Source organism: Schistocerca nitens, chromosome 1 (assembly GCF_023898315.1).
Source record: "Schistocerca nitens isolate TAMUIC-IGC-003100 chromosome 1, iqSchNite1.1, whole genome shotgun sequence".
NCBI lineage: Eukaryota > Metazoa > Arthropoda > Insecta > Orthoptera > Acrididae > Schistocerca > Schistocerca nitens.
Window position 1 is genome coordinate 12,513,763 of NC_064614.1, and position 17,463 is coordinate 12,531,225.

The 17,463-nt window shown below is 36.6% G+C and overlaps 2 protein-coding genes across 2 annotated transcripts in view; both read right to left on the reverse strand.

Annotated features, from left to right (window-relative positions):
* Window positions 1–444: 444 nt before the first annotated feature.
* LOC126240514 (5-phosphohydroxy-L-lysine phospho-lyase-like) overlaps window positions 445–17,463 on the reverse strand; it is a 151,522-nt gene continuing 134,503 nt past the window's right edge. The window contains exons 8-9 of the mRNA XM_049947930.1: window positions 1,242–1,392; window positions 445–1,123 (exon numbers count right to left, since the gene is read on the reverse strand). Coding sequence (XP_049803887.1) covers window positions 992–1,123; window positions 1,242–1,392 — 283 coding nt within the window. The 3' untranslated portion in view covers window positions 445–991. The remainder of the gene's footprint in view (window positions 1,124–1,241; window positions 1,393–17,463) is intronic.
* Window positions 2,589–11,134, reverse strand: LOC126240530 (uncharacterized). Its single transcript, XM_049947932.1, has 2 exons — window positions 10,953–11,134; window positions 2,589–4,191 (listed from the first exon to the last, which is right to left on the reverse strand). The coding sequence occupies exons 1-2, from the start codon at window positions 11,069–11,071 to the stop codon at window positions 3,201–3,203; spliced, it is 1,110 nt and encodes a 369-aa protein (XP_049803889.1). The 5' UTR covers window positions 11,072–11,134; the 3' UTR covers window positions 2,589–3,200.

Below are 17,463 nucleotides of genomic sequence, written 5' to 3' on the forward strand. Positions count from 1 at the left end.
TAGATTTTGCATTTACCTCAGAACCTACAGAAATATTACCAGATTTTGTAGTCACAAATGGGGCATTGCACCTTTTGCTATTTGTTACTGGAACCTTACTGTCAAGGAAAAAAGTAAGTAAAGCTGCCATCAACTCAAAGGTTGGCTTGCAGATTACAATGCTTTACTAGGCACTGCCCTATTGGAAGTGATATTCATTTCTCTTTAGAAATGCTGAACACAGACAATTATAACTACAGCTTAAAGTAGAGTCTGAATGACACTACATTTTCCACATTAATGAGTAACTGTCAGACATGAAAGAAAGGAAGAGCATTAGGAAAAATCATAGGGTCACCAGTAACTGACCCTTAGATCCTTGATTTGTAGTCTGGCAACCACTAAGCAAAATGTATAAGAGACTGAAACCACTGATGGAATGGTATGTGTGATGCAATAAACTGATTTGATATGAGAACACTCTTTATTCAATAATATTCAGTTATAGTAACTATAAAACTAGTTATACAGGACATTTTGTTCTCATCCATACACATCTGTCAGTCATCTTTCACTCTCTCTGAATAACAGGGAACTGGACAGATGTTCTCAATAGAATGGAATCACAGATATAAATAACATCTTCAATTTTAGCACCATATTTTATGGGTATAGTCTGGGATGAAATTGAAGTTTCTTATGATGTTTCAGAAATTATGGGTTGATACAAAAATATAGATGCAGCCACACTTCTCAAATGGAGCACATTCTGAAAACAGCATTAAGAGGTAATACGTATATATGGAGAAACATAAAATCTTGCAAAACGATTACACAAGCAACGACACATAAAATACATTTTGTTAACATTACAGTATATGCAGATTTGTTAATGTGTGGCACATCAATTATTTTAATTAGCACCATGGAATTGCAGCAGCATACACTTTATATAACATATCACATAATCTGACCAACAGCAATCACCAGCAGCATATATATTTCTCTCTCTTCACGTCTTGATGATATTTTCTGCTTTCTCCCCATCTAGCTTCATTTTTTTCTCGTTTGGGGAACTGTTGTAAGAAGGATCTTCACGTATCTTTCTCATTTCTGGAGAAACAGATCGATTCTCCTCCACCATCTGCAAATTATGATAATGCAGAGTAGAAAGCTGTTGACATTTCTACATATTTAAGTAACATATATCAAAACTGAGCCATTACAATTGTAATTTAATGTAACAACACAGTGACACTTACATCTTCATCATCGTTCAGTTCACTCAGAACTTCATCCAGTATTCTGGCCACATGATCAGCATTTTTCTGGCTGAAGACCATTGGCGGCTTGAACTTCAACACATTTTTGTCTGGACCATCTGCACTTAGGAGCACACATTCTTCTTTCAGCCTATTTAAAAATAATTGAGCATTAGAAATAGACTGATACATTTGGTACATGAGATAATAGGGAGATAAATTGAAGTTACAAATTTCAGTTATTAAGTTACTTTCATGCTCCATGGATCATATTGTACAGTAAATCACCATGATGTGGAACGAGTCATTTTACATTCATATTGCAAATTAATTTGTACATACATTTTCACTCTAATCATCACCTCCCCCTCCCCCGAAATGAAGATTGAGTTAGCAATTCCTGCCCACAACCTTTTACACGTTACAAATATAGCAGTTTTTCTATGGGACAGAAGGAGTTGTCATGGAGAAACTTTTCAATTTATTTTTAAATTTTACCTTGCTGTCTGTTATACATTTTATAGCACTGGATAAGTGGCCAAAAATTTTTAGTGCAGTGTTGTGCACCCTTTATGTGCTAAAGACAACCTTTATGTTGAGTAATGAAAGACAATTTTTCTTCTAGTGTTGTAATTATGTACCTCATTGTTCCTTTTGAACTGTAGTGGATTATTTACAACAAACTTCATGAGGGAATAAGTATACTGTGAAGCAGCAGTCAGAATGCCCAACTCCTTAAACAGATGTCTACAAGATTATTGCAGGTGAGCACTTTCTTAAATAATAATAATAATAATAATAATAATTTTAATAATAATTTTATTGTCGTTCAGCTGATTACAGCAATAGACAAAGTCAAGAGCATATATTTCTACATAAACTACTAGCCTATATCGAAGTGAATTGGTTTACATACAATAGGTACACGTTAGAATATAGTATTTTCATCTTCAAAGAATTCATCAATGGAGTAAAACAGATTGTTCACTAGTAGCTTGTATAATTTAGCTTTAAAGATATTTACAGGCAGTTCTTTACAGTCAGCACTTAGTCTATTAAACATCCTTAGTCCAAGAACTAGGTAAGAGTTATGCGATTTTGATAATCTATGATATGGTACGTCTACAGATGTTCTGTTTCTAGTATTATGGCTATGAATATCACTTCTCAACACAAAATTAGACACATTGTTTCTAATGTACATTAAAACATTGTAGATGAATATGTTTACTACTGTAAGACACTGCAATTTAATAAACAGGGGTTTACAATGTTCTGTTTTATCAGAATCCGTTATTATTCTTATTACTTTCTTCTGTAAAAGTAAAATGTCATTTACATGGCAGCTACTACCCCACAGTAAAATTCCATAAGAGATGATGCTTTGGAAGAAGGTAAAATATGCTGATCTCACATACTCATTGGGAACATGTCTTTTTAAATTTCTAATTAGATAAATCACTCTTGAGAGCCTAGCCAATATATTCTTAATGTGTGGTTCCCACGTCAATTTATTGTCAATAGTAACACCTAAAAATTTAACAGTTTGTAATTCCTGGTAGTTAGGAATCTCTCTGAGGCTAAAGTAAAGTGTCTGGGTTTTGGTTTCATTTAGCAAGAAGCCATTAGCTTTGAACCATACTGAGGACTGAGCAAGGGTATTTTCGGTCAGTGTTTTCAGTGTACCTAGATCAGAGCTTTTATGTAGAAAAGTTGTGTCATCAGCATATAATATTGTATGAGATTTTATGAATAAGGGCAGGTCATTAATCATTAGTATAAACAGTAAAGGTCCAAGCACCGACCCTTGAGGCACTCCGTACCTAACATTAACCAAATTTGATTTCTCCCTACCAATGCACACAACTTGTTGACGATTCTCTAGAAAAGACCTGAACATATTTATACTGTTGTCATCAAAACCATAGTAAACTAGCTTATTCAGCACAGTGTCATGCTCTAGACAAAAGCTCTGCTCAGGTCACAAAATGTAGCCTGGGCATAGTCCCTAGCCTCGAACACATCTAGGACTAATTTTACGAGGGAGTCCACTGCATCTGTTGTGGATTTACCTTTCCTAAATCCAAACTGTTTATCACTAATTATATTTAGTTTACCCAAGTAGGCACTAACTTGCTCATACATAATCGTTTCTAAAATTTTTGAAAAAACTGGGGTCATGGATATAGGTCTGTAGCTAGCGGGACAGTTCTTTTCCCCTTTTTTGTATATGGGCACAACTCTAGAAATTTTTATTATGTCGGGGAACTTACTTTCAACTAGGCATTTGTTAACACAAAAGGTTAAAGGATAAATCACACAATCAATAACATCTTTCAACAAATTACATGACATATCATAGTAATCAACACTAATTGAAGGTTTGAAATTTTTCACTATTTTTAGGATATTATTTGGGCTCACTTCTGTGAAAGTGAAGGTGCTTGGGGGAAGCTTTTCAAAGCAGCTGTCCATAATACTATGTGCATTTTCATGTGGTTTGATTATTGAACTACTAATTTCTTCAATAGACTGAATGCAATATTTATTAAATTCTTCTGGGGTAATGGTAATTTCCTCTTTGTGTTTAGTGTGTGCAATGGAGTTTATTACACTCCAGGCCTTCTTGCATTTATTGTTAGATTTTTCAATGTTTACTATGTTATGCAGTTTCTTTGCTTCATTTATTGCCTTCCTGTACTTGCATTTAGCTTTAGCATACAGGTCTTTATACAGTTCTGATTTACTGGTTTTGTACAGACTAGAATACAGCATAACAGTATTTTTCAGTTGCCCTAACTGTGGAGTATACCATTCCTTCGTTTTCCTGCTCCTGTAATTAGTACTAATATTCACTGTACATTTTTTCAGAGGGATGCTATTTTCAAATACATTTAAAAAGATGGAGAAAAACTTTGTGAATACAATATCAGCTGAACAGTGTTGAAGCCTAATAAAACATATGTCCCAACTGAAATAAGTGAGGGCATGTCTAAACCTATCCATCCTCTCTCTGCTCACTGGTCTAGTAATCACAGTTTTAGATTCTGGTTTGGTGCAGTCTGAAGTTACATTATTAAGACTAAGATATACTGCATCATGGTCTGAGAAAGGGAAACTAATTACATCAGTGGACATACAAGTTCTCTTAACATTTGTAAATATATTGTCTAGACAGGACGAGCCTCTGGTAGGTTTGCAGTTAACATAGTACAGGTTAAATTGTCGAAGCACATTTTTGAGCTCTGTCACAGTTTTTCTGTCCTGCAGGACATCAAAACTTGAATTGATATCTCCTCCAATGACAACATTGTATTTTTTCCATTTCGGTATACATATGTACATTAAGAGTTCCTCAAGTTTCTCCAGAAAGATATGGGGGTCACCACTAGGTGGCCTGTACACTACTACTACCATTAGCTTAAGGTTCTCAGTTACTATACCTGACATTTCAAAATGCATTTCATCACAAAGGGTATTGAGATCTATCCTGCCACAGTTTGGTGCAAGAGGTGTTTTTGCATATATTGCTACCCCACCACGTAAGTGCTGTTTTCTGCAATAGCAACTAAGTAGTGTGTAATCATCCAATACTTTGTACCCAAGCTCATCCTCTTTACACCAATGTTCACTTAAACATAGAATATCTATCACGTTTTCATTTGAAAATTCGTTGACAATTAAGTTTTTATCTGCCATGCCCTGAATATTGAGGTAGCAGGCTCTTCCAAGATGGCCGCCGAGTAAGTGACGCCAGAAACCATTTCCAGAAAGATAAGTGATTTAGACAGTAATATAATTTAGTTTAACGCCGACAACAAATTAAATACGTGCATTAGTGTATCGTTTAGTCTTGCCATTAAAGGTTTCACTTTTCTTTGCGTATTTTTTCAGAAAACACAAAAAGATCGTAACTTCGCGAAGTCGCGCTTAGGCTAAAATTTTGTAAACGTGTTTGTTTCTTGTTTCACGGTAATTTAACTAGTTTCTCGGTAACAAATAAGTAAACTACCGCAAATAGCGTATAACTTCATTGTTTTAATACAGATTTCAGAAAAACAGCGTAACTTTATATCAGAAACTTGCCTATATACATTTGTTTATAGGCCTAATTCTCGTAACGTTTTTGGAGAATCAAAGTTAAAGTATCTCGTTTAATTGTCCTTTTTTTCATTCCATCGAGTGATATATATAATAAATAGCGTATACCTTCATTGTTTTAATACAGATCTCAGAAAAACAGCGGAATTTTAAATCAGAAACTTGCTTATATACATTTGTGAATAGGCTTAATTCTTGTAACGTCTTTTTTGATTTTCGGTAATTTAATTGATTTATTCTAGCTAAAGTATTATTTTTGCCATGAGTGAGAAGTGCCTGACTTGCCGTAGAATTGTTAGTTCCGGGGTTTGGTGTGATGGATGTAGTAGTTTTTTTCACTGGGGGGACTGCAGTGGCGTGGGTGTTGGGAAAGTGGATCAGGCTCATCAGTGGTTATGTAGGATTTGCAGCAGAGATAGGAAGATAGTGAAACAGGAGGGGAAAATTGCTGCCCTTCAGGCTGAGCTAGATCAGGCTAGGGAAGATCTGGACAGGTTAAGGAGGGAGAAGGGCAAAGAGAGGTGGGAAGTGGCAACAGGTAGCAGAAGGAACAGGCCTAGAACTAAGTCTGACAGTTTTGTGGTGAATGTCGAAAATAAGTTTGACCTGTTGCTTCAGTTAGAAACTGATGAGCCTCAAGCAGAGGTAGGTGTAGACAGGACACAACAAACTTTCAATAGGAAATTGAAAAAGAATGTAGGAAAGTTATCGAAAAGGAAGAAAGTTTTGTTGTTAGGCAGTTCTCATGCCAGAGGTGTAGGCCAACTTCTGCAGGAGGAATTAGGACCAGAATACCAGGTCACAAATTTTTTCAAACCAAGTGCTAGTCTGGATCAGGTGACAGAGGATTTAGCTTCACTCTGTAAAGGATTTACCAGGGAAGACACCGTGGTTATTGTGGGAGGGCCAGGGAACAGCATTGACAGAGATCCTGGGTACAGTATAGAGTGTGACCTGGTAAAGATTGCGTCGGCATCGAGACACACCAATGTTGAATTTGTATCTGTCCTGAGACGTCATGACCGGCCTCATTTGGACTCTTCTGTTGGGAGAGTTAATTTGGAGTTGGAACGGCTGCTTGGGTCGGGTGCGGGGGCTCATATTGGTGTGGTTCCTGTTGATTATCTCAGTAGGTGGGACTATACCAGGCACGGCCTACATCTCAACAGGAAAGGGAAGGGGAAACTGGCTGGGGTAATAGCAGGAAATTTAAGGGGGGGAGGCACTGCCATGAATGGTAAAATACCAGTGGTTACAGGTGTTGGAGCAGCACCTTTTTTAGGATAGGTAAGACAGAAAGATGTCAAGTTCTACGAGAGGTCAGGATTGAAACAAATCTTCAGTTTAGGAAAGAAATTAAACAGCACAATTCTAGCACATTGGATCACCAATCACAGCTATCAATTATAAATTTTCACCAATCACCAGAAATTTTATTTCCACCAAGTTGTAGCTCAGTCCTAGGTAATTGCATTGATGAATTAAAGTCACCCAACCCAGTTGACATAATCGGCCTCTCTGAACACCGTGTGACCACTGGTATAGGAACTAGGCCTAAGCACAATGAGAAACTCAGACAGGAGAGTACTGCAAATGTTAGAATAAGGAAAGGTTCTCATAAAGGTATAATTAAAAATAATGTAAGTATATTTCATCAAAATATTGGGAGTTTAAAGAATAAAGTAGATGAGCTTCTGGTTTGTTTAGAAGATTTAGAAGCTGAGAATGAAATAGATATACTATGCCTGTCTGAGCATCACATTGTTACTGATATGGATAAGGTAAATGTAAGTGGATATAAGCTCTCTGCACATGTAATGAGAGAAAATATGGAGAAAGGAGGAGTTGCCATATATGTCAAAAGTTATCATTGTGCAAAAAGTATAGAAACAAAAAAGTTTTGTGTAGAGAAACATATAGAAGCATGTGCCTGTGAGCTTACCTTAAATAAAGGCACATTTATAATTGTAACTGTATATAGGTCCCCATCGGGAAATTTTCATCTATTTCTGAAAAATTTGGACTCCTTGTTGTGGTATCTGTCAGACGGGGGAAGCAATTTATTATTTGTGGGGACTTCAATGTAGATTCTCTGAAAGAGGGTAATAGGAAAAATGACCTTGAAGTATTACTCAGTTCTTTCAATTTGACACCCGTTATTGATTTTCCTACTCGGGTGGTAAAGGATAGCAACTCACTGATAGATAACTTCTTTATAGACCAAGATAAGTTTAACCAGATAAATGCTCAGCCTGTTGAGAATGGTCTTTCTGATCATGGTGCACAGCTGGTTACAATATGTGACATAGCTCCATTCAGCAGCACTAAACAGTCCTCCAAAGTAGTACGTTCAGTCAACGATTTAACAATTGCAGATTTCAGGGAAAGCCTACAGCAGTTAGACTGGGATGAGGTGTACCGTGAACCTGATGCCAATTTAAAATATAATTTATTTCATGACACTTTTGTAAATGCATTTGAAAACAGCTTCCCCAAGAAAATAGTTAAATATACTCATAAGAAACCATGTAACAAACCATGGCTTACTAAGGGTATAAAAATATCTTGTAACCGGAAAAGGGAAACGTATCTGACAGCAAGAAAGAGTAGTGACAAGAAAGAGTAGTGACTCAGAAACTATCAAACATTACAAAAACTACTGTGCTATATTAAGAAAAGTTACTAAGATATCCAGAAGTATGTGTATCATGTCTGAAATCAGCAACTCTGATAATAAAATTAAAACAATTTGGAATATTATTAAAAGAGAAACAGGTCAACCAAGAGCACAGGAAGACAGTATTACCATCAAATTGAATGAAAACTTTACGAACAAAAAGTCAGAAGTTGAAAATATTTTTAAAAATCATTTTCTAAATGTTGTGGATATAGTAGGATCCAGGTGTTCATTAGAAGATGCTAGGCTGTTAATGGAAGAGGCCATACCTATGCAATTTGATACAATTGAAATCTCACCCACTTCTCCCTTTGAAATTAGGAAAATAATAAACTTGCTTAAAAGCAAAAACTCACATGGAATTGATGGCATTTCCAGCAAAATACTAAAAGCTTGTTCTCAACAGATAAGTAAGATTCTCAGCCACCTGTGTAATAGCTCTCTGGAACAGGGCATTTTCCCTGATAGACTGAAATATGCTATTGTTATACCTTTGCATAAAAAGGGGGATAGATCTGATGTCAACAATTACCGTCCAATCTCCCTTCTAACAGCTTTATCCAAAATTTTTGAGAAAGTAATGTATTCAAGAGTAGCTTCACATATCTGTAAAAATGAAGTACTAACAAAATGTCAGTTTGGTTTTCAGAAAGGTTTTTCAACAGAAAATGCCATATATGCTTTCACCAGTAAAATTTTGAATGATCTGAATAACCGAACACCACCCATTGGGATTTTTTGTGATCTCTCAAAGGCTTTTGATTGTGTAAATCATTAAATTCTGCTAGACAAGCTCAAGTATTGTGGCATGAGTGGGACAGTGCACAAATGGTTTAATTCGTACCTAACTGGAAGAGTGCAGAAAGTTGAAATAAGTAGTTCTCGTAACATGCAAAGATCAGCACATTCCTCAAACTGGGGAACTATCAAGAATGGGGTTCCACAAGGGTCAGTCTTGGGTCCTTTGTTGTTCTTATTATATATTAATGACTTGCCATTCTATATTCATGAAGAGGCAAAGTTAGTTCTCTTTGCTGATGATACAAGTATAGTAATCACACCTGACAAACAAGAATTAACTGATGAAATTGTCAATACTGTCTTTCAGAAAATTACTAAGTGGTTCCTTGTAAACGGACTCTCACTGAATTTTGATAAGACACAGTACATACAGTTCCGTACAGTGAATGGTATGACGCCATTAATAAATATAGACCTTAATCAGAAGCATATAGCTAAGGTAGAATATTCCAAATTTTTAGGTGTGTCCATTGATGAGAGATTAAATTGGAAGAAACACATTGATGATCTGCTGAAACGTTTGAGTTCAGCTACTTATGCAATAAGGGTCATTGCAAATTTTGGTGATAAACATCTTAGTAAATTAGCTTACTACGCCTATTTTCACTCATTGCTTTCATATGGCATCATATTTTGGGGTAATTCATCACTGAGGAATAAAGTATTTATTGCACAAAAGCGTGTAATCAGAATAATAGCCTGAGTCCACCCAAGATCATCCTGCAGACATTTATTTAAGGATCTAGGGATATTCACAGTAGCTTCTCAGTATATATACTCTCTTATGAAATTTGTTATTAACAACCAAACCCAATTCAACAGTAATAGCAGTGTGCATAACTACAATACTAGGAGAAAGGATGATCTTCACTATTCAAGATTAAATCTAACTTTGGCACAGAAAGGGGTGAATTATACTGGCACTAAAGTCTTTGGTCACTTACCAAATAGTATCAAAAGTCTGACAGATAACCAACAAGTATTTAAGAAGAAATTAAAAGAATTTCTGAATGACAACTCCTTCTACTCCATAGAGGAATTTTTAGATATAAATTAAGAAAAAAAAGAAAAAAATAAAAATAAAAAATAAAGAAAAACAAAAAACACAAAAAAATAAAGTTGTTATATTAACTTAAGTATGTTGTTAAATTAACCTAATTATGTCATGTATTGGAAAATTCAACTCGTTCCACATCATTACGAAATATCGTATTCATGATCCATGGAACTAGTATTAATCTAATCTAATCTAATCTAATCTAATCTAATCTAAAGCATATTTTAAACTCTACTTTAGGCATTTCTTTCTTTGCGTATTCTCTTAGTTGACATGACCTACTGTTACTGCATGAAAGTTGACCAGGTTGTGTCCTTATGTTACTAGAACACCCAACCTGGTCTATGCATACAAGTTTTTTGTCATCTCAGTTGAAACACAATCCAAACACATTACTGGTCTTTTTTCCTTCTCTAGCTTATCCAATACTATTCCGATAATTGTATCACTTAAAACACGTTTACCTAGATAACTGAAATGTTGACCATGCTTGGTATGCCATTCTCTGCTACAACTACTGGTGTTAATTAGGGAAACATTCTTAAAGTGCTTACAGATAGCTTTGTATTCCTTGTTTGTCTGCTCCACTTCCTTATTCACACGTGACCACTGGGGCAAATCATGTCGATGTGGCACATTAACAACAATCACGTTGGTGTGGGTTAACATTCCGAGAGTCTTCTTCAGTGTCGAAGTAGCAATCTTCCTTTCGTTTCTGCTGACGTCGTTTGCTCCGGCCATTACCACTACAAAGTCTCTGTCCGCGAGGACTGTGCTTTCTTTCTTGATTGATGTTGAAACATCTCGTAAACCAGCTCCTGATTTAACAGTACCTTCTATTTCAAACTCGTTAATCACACGAGGTCCGCTTTCCGTTAACATAGCTGCTAGTCCTCTGGCGTAACTGTCTGAATAAATCTTGATTTTACGTTTTTTCTTATACCTTCCTTGGCTGTTCGCTAAATTTTGAGAGTCCTGCACCACCTTATCAGATGAGTGTGCTGATACAGTTTCTATGTCATCTGTGTTTTGAAGCGAATTATATTTGTTATTTAATGGTAACACAAAGTCCTGCCTATGTTTATTGTTAATATGTTTGTAAGCGCCCCCCTTCGATTTTACAGTTACCCATCTACTGCTAGGCCTGTTGTGAGCCGTTTTAGTCGTAGCTTCACTTTCTGGCAATCCTTCCATAGGTTTGGGGATATTAAGACATACCTGATGACCAATCTCTTCCAATTGAAGCTTGAGTCTTCTGTTTTCGTCACTCAGAATTTTTGTGTCCTCTCGTAGCTCAGCAATAATTAACAACAGATCATTTTCAGAGGATGAAGCACCGATTTTAACATCTTTGGTTTTTGTTTTACCACGCCATTGCTCCGACTTTTGTGGATTTAGTTCATATTTCTCGTACAGTATTTTTAATTCGTCCTGTAAGAGTCCAATAATTGTAATATATGATAGATTTTCCTTTTTGATACTGTCGGTCTTCCTTGCTGCATCACACGTACACGTTTCTTGACCATTAAGGGATGCAGCCCTTTGTTTACAATCCGCACAGTTCCACATAGTCGCACAATTATCGTCGCTTCTCAGTGAAGGATCAACCTTTCCGCAACGAAAATGAAATTTATGGTTACACTGGACACAGACGAAGCCACTTTTAACAGGTTTCGTGCACTTTTTGCAAGATAGACACTGTAAAACACTATTTTCGCGAACTTCTATATTCAATACTTCCGCAACTGACGCCATCTTCAAAGAGAGCCAGTTACCCCAGAACATTATTCCATATGACATTACTGAATGAAAATAAGAAAAATATATGAACTTACTGATTTCTCTCTCCCCAAAATTTGCAATGATTCTAAGTGCAAATGTGGCTGAACTAAGTTGTTTTATGGGTTGTGATTTATTCATCTCATTATGTACAATTTTCAAATCATTTGATTTGATGTACAGGAGACAGGAGTTCCAACATGTGTTTTTTTCCAATTTAAATTCTTATCAATATGGACACCTAAGAATTTTGAAGCTTCCACCCTATGTATTTTTTTCATCACCATGTGTTACACTTATTACTGGTGCAGTACCCCTAGAGGTGCAGAACTGAATATGATGTGTCTTTGTGAAATTCAGGGTAAGACCATTCGCAGAAAAACAGTCAATGATACTTCTGTGAACTTTGTTTACTATTTCTTCCATTTCTGTATGTATACTGGAAGTGAATACCGTACCAGTGTCATCTGTAAGAAGAATGAATTCTGCTTGTTGTACATTAGACAGTAGATCATTTACATATGTGAGAAACAGTAGTGGACCTAAGAGTGAGCCTTGAGGAACCCCATACGTGATTTCTCCCCAGTCAGAATTGATTGATGACTGTTCTCATTAATCAAGGACAGAAACTGAATCTGTTTGATTCACATTGCTGTTAGTAAAGTCTTAATTTCCCATTAGAGATAATAAAGTATCAGTTTTGTTATTAAATAAATAGCTGTAAATGGCACATGTTCAGGAATGTGTTTTTCTGTACTCATATGAAGTTAGTGCTTAACGAGTAATTCATTAATATGGCAATGGAAAACTGCAGATGGAACAAAAATATTATACGAATAAAGCTGGCTGGCCATACGTACCTCCAGGAGGCAAAATTCTTTGTACTGCCTATAAAAGTACAAGAAGGTAACCTAGCTTTCAGAACTAGTAGTTCCTTCCTTGAGGAGAAAGGAATATGTAGGATGAGTACATTGAGAAGCACTTCTGTCCATAAATGATGAAGTTGGAGTGAGAAGTATAGATGGATTAAGATGAAGAGAAATAAAATTAATAGTAGAGTTACAAACTGGGAGGAAACGAAGATTGATTAGGGAGGGGGTGGGGGAGGGACTAAAGCAGGAAGGGGGGAGAATTAAGATAAAAAAAATAAAATGAGACACCAAAAAATAGAATAACAGTACTGAAAAAGAAGGTATGGAGAACAGCGTGATTGTATGTTGTTAAAGTTATGTAAAGAAGAGTATCAGGATGTGAAGATATATGCTGTATGTGTAATATAAAGAAGAACGAGGGTTTGAAAACTGAATTACTCTATTTGACTTCCTATTTATGTGCTTATCTACTGCTCAGTGAGTAGTTGTCTTTCATGATACCATTGCAAATTATAAATGATAATGTAAATTTGAGTATGGAAACAACATTTAAAAATTACAACTGTGTGCTGGACCTTTGCCTTTCGAGGGCAAGTGCTCTACCAACTGAGCTACCCAAGCACGACTCACGCCCCGTCCTCACAGCTTTACTTCTGCCAGTACCTCATCTCCTACCTTCCAAACTTTACAGAAGCTCTTCTGCGAACCTTGCAGAACTAGCACTCCTGAAAGAAAGGATATTGTGGAGACATGGCTTAGCCACAGCCTTGGGGACGTTTCCAGAATGCGATTTTCACTCTGCAGGGGAGTGTGCGCTGGCAAAGATCCCGAGTTCGAGTCTCGGTCCAGCACACAGTTTTAATCTGCCAGGAAGTTTCATATCAGCGCACACTTCACTGCAGAGTGAAAATCTCATTCTGGATTCAAAAATTAGGTCAGGTATCTACTCAAATCATGAATGATGGTTGATACTGCATACATGTACTTAAAGATTTTACACACACACACACACACACACACACACACACACACACACACACAAATAACTGTCATGCAGGGGAGCATTTGGATGCCAAAATGCAATTCTTATGCTTGAGTTTTTCAGTATTTATGTGCAAGTCTCCAGGAGCTGTAACAAAGGATAAGGAGAAGTGGAATATCAACATTGGGATCTGAAGGGATACAACAATAAATATTAAGTACATAAGAATTTTTTTTTAAAGGCAAATTAAAAAGTAAGCCAAAATAAAAATGAATTGGGTGAGAACATGTGAATGAAATATACAAAGAAACACTTGTTTTAATACAGTATACTGAAAATATAAGAGATGGAATAAAAGGGAAGAAATTACCATAACTTTTAAATATTTGTCTTCAAACTGTTGTTTTAAATGTACTGTCTAAGTAACTTAAAAAGGGATTAGCATCTGGGGAAAGCTATATACCTCTGCTTGCCTAACAGCTAATAAATATCTGCTGGACAGACTACTCAGTAACTGTAGGGGTTATTTCTAAGTCAGGCACTGTTTGCCAGTAGCCATGTATTCTGGCTGACAGTCTTGTTGGCAGACAGGCAAAAGCAGAAGCCAGGACAGTAATAGCAACACAGCTGGCAAACAATGTGACTGCTGCCTTGTATTTCTTTATAACCAACTGCACTGATGTCAAGGGGAGCAAAAAAGGTGTGGTTGTTAGACTGGTGGGATGAGTTTTTAAATCTGCAATATTACAAAAGTATGATTTGATCACGGGGAATCTAACGATGTGAAATTACTGAGTCACAACAGAACAATTACAGAAAAGTTTAATATAATAATGGAGGAGATGCTGCGTTTCTTGGGTGAGAAGAGACTGTTAGTGCAGCAGAAATGAACAAAGGATTAGGAGAATTTCCAATATTTTATCTGAGAGCGTAACTGAGATATTTAGTCCACAATGATATACAAGTTGAGAACAGTAGCTTCTTGAGTTCTGTGGACAGTTAATGCTGGGTTAATCTGTAAACATGATGTTATTGTATGTGTAGCATCTAAAGTCACAAAAAAACTGCAACAGAACAATGTGTTTGGATCATATGTGTTTACTCTATCAAAATTAAAAAATAATTATTTTTTCCAACAGAGAGACTGCATGAAAGTAGATCAGTTTCCAGAAGTAATAATCTTCAGACAAAGATATTAGGAGAAAACAGATCTTGGAGGTATTTTATATGCACATCCATACTTCAGAAGCCATCTTGCAGTGTGTGGCAGAGTGTACTTGTATTAACACTATCATTTTCCCCCTTTTTTGTCTCATTTGTGGATGGTGTGTGGGAGGAACCACTGACAGTAAGCTTTGACTTCACTGTTGTGTTTGTTTTATGAGATATATGTAGCATACAGGGTGTCCACAAAGTCACACTATAATTTTAAAAAATCATAATGTGGAATCCATGAGAGACAGACATCCGTAGTTTGTTGTTAAATGTTTAACGGCTCTCCAAGTTTTTTTTCCTTTGTCTTTTGTTGTAAATTTGTCTCTGAATGTATAAAAATAGTGACATACCAGCAGAAGGTGTAATATGTCATCTGGTATGCAGAATCCAAATATATGACCCCAGTACTGCAGAGTTATCAACGACAATATGGAAGGGCAGCAATGGTAAAAATGGGCATAATGAGATGGTTCAAAAACTTTAAAAAGACAGGCAGTGTCAAAGACCTTCCTTGAAGTGGATGCCCCTGTGCCTCGAGCATGTGTTGCAGAGTGCAAGCTGTATTTCAACACAAGCCCCAAAGTCAGTTGTCATGCATCATGTGAACTGAAGAAACCGAGACCAGTTGTCCATTAAGTGTTACGTATTTTGTCGTCAAAGTGCAAATGTCCAAGCATTGCAGTCTGATGTCTCTCCTTTGCAGTTTGCATTTACAAGTTCCATGCTGGCTTCACAATGACATTCCACACTTTTGGTCATGTGGATTGCCACAACAGTAGGATTTAAGGCTCTGATAATCCAGACAACACAATTGAAAAAATCAATGATAGCACAAACCTTAATGTTTGATGTGGCTTAATGCACAATAGGGTGATGGACCAATTTTTCTTTGCAGAGAAAGCCATAATGGGATATGTTTATATGGACATGTTCGAACAGTTCCTGCTCCCACAAACTGAAAAGCTGCATCTGTCCATCATTCTCCAGCAGGATGGTTCACCCATAGAAAGGAGTATGAAGATGTGGGATGCACTTAATGAGACATTTCCTGAGAAGTGGATGTATTATGATGATTCCATTGCATGCCCCCCCACAGTCTCCTGATGTCACACCATTAGACTTCTTTTTGTGAAGTTATGTTAAGGATCACTGTAAAAAATACCAGTCAATGACATTGCTACCATTTCTGCATGAATCAGTGAAACAATCAGAAATATTGATGCTGCAACAATGACCCATTCATGGTCAGAGCTCAAATATCACCTTGATGTTCTGTGAGTGACAAGTAGACCACACATTGAAATATTGACATAATAGAAAAAAACTTTGAGGGCTGGTAAATGTTTTACAACAAACCATGATGCTCTGTCTCTAATAGTTTCCAAACTATGATTTTTTGAAATGTCAGAGTGAACTTATGACCCCTACCAGAATTAGGTGGACTGATAAGGTAAGGAGTGAGGAGGTTCTGTGCAAAATTGGAGAAGAGAGGAATATGTGGAAGGCACTGACAAGGAGAAAGAACAGGATGATAGGACATCTGTTAAGGCATCAGGGAATCACTTCCATGGTTCTAGAGGGAGCTGTAGAGGGCAAAAACTGTAGAGAAAGACAGAGATTGGAATACATCCAGCAAATAACTGAAGATGAAGGTTGCAAGTGCTACTCTGAGATGAAGAGGTTGGTATAGGAGAGGAATCGTGGTGGGCCACTTCAAACCAGTCAGAAGACTGATGACCTAGAGCTTTAATAGTAATCATTTCTGTTATGTGCAATGCCACCAGCCACTGGAGTTTGGTGAACATCTCTGTAATGCTTGTATTAATCCTATCAGCTAACTGTTCCAGACTGATGAGCTATATGCAAGATTCAGTCAAACAAATGTTGTTAAGCCACTTCTTTTGTGGCTAGTTTCATTTCCTTAGGACCATATTAATAAATCTGTCTTGTATCTGCTTATCCTACAACTAATTTTATGTGATCACTCAACTTAAGGTAATTTAACAAAGTCACTCCTAGTTATCTTACAACTGTTGCTGTTTCCAGTGATTTATCACCAGTGCTATGATTCAACAGTAATTAGTCTTTCTGCCTATTTGTATTCAATGCAACAGAACAGTAATGAGTCTTTCTGCTTATTTGTACTCAATGCAAAACATTTATTTATGCTGAGGGCCAACAGTCAATCTATGCACCAAGGCTTTCCTGCATTTTGCTACTGTTTCCTGACATTGCAACTTTTCTGTTTACAACTTCCTAATTTACAAGCAGTCTAATAGAGCTTTCAATGCCATCCCATTGATCATATTTATGTTTTGTGAACATTGTTATAATTGAACTTGAGCATTTTGTGGACACAGTAGATTCAGTGCTGTTGGTTATAAGAAAAATATATATTTCAGCATTACAGATGATTATATGGTTAGCAGGTTTGAAGGCAATGATATTGGTATTGATGGTACTCTGCTTGTAATGGCAACTTCATGGTGGTTAAGTTCATTATCCCTACACAATTCTGCTAACTTGTGGGAGCTTGAGACAGTAGGATGTAATGAATATTAGGTGATGGTAGGATACAGCCAATATGAGAAGAAAAGAAGACTTCGATAAAAAAAAGTCCCCCTTGTGGAAATATAACCAAAGGAAGAGTCTCATGTTCTTGGTGCATGTTTAACACAGGTCAACTGCGGCAAAATTATTGCAACAGACTACCAGAAACCTTAAAAGTACTGAAACCA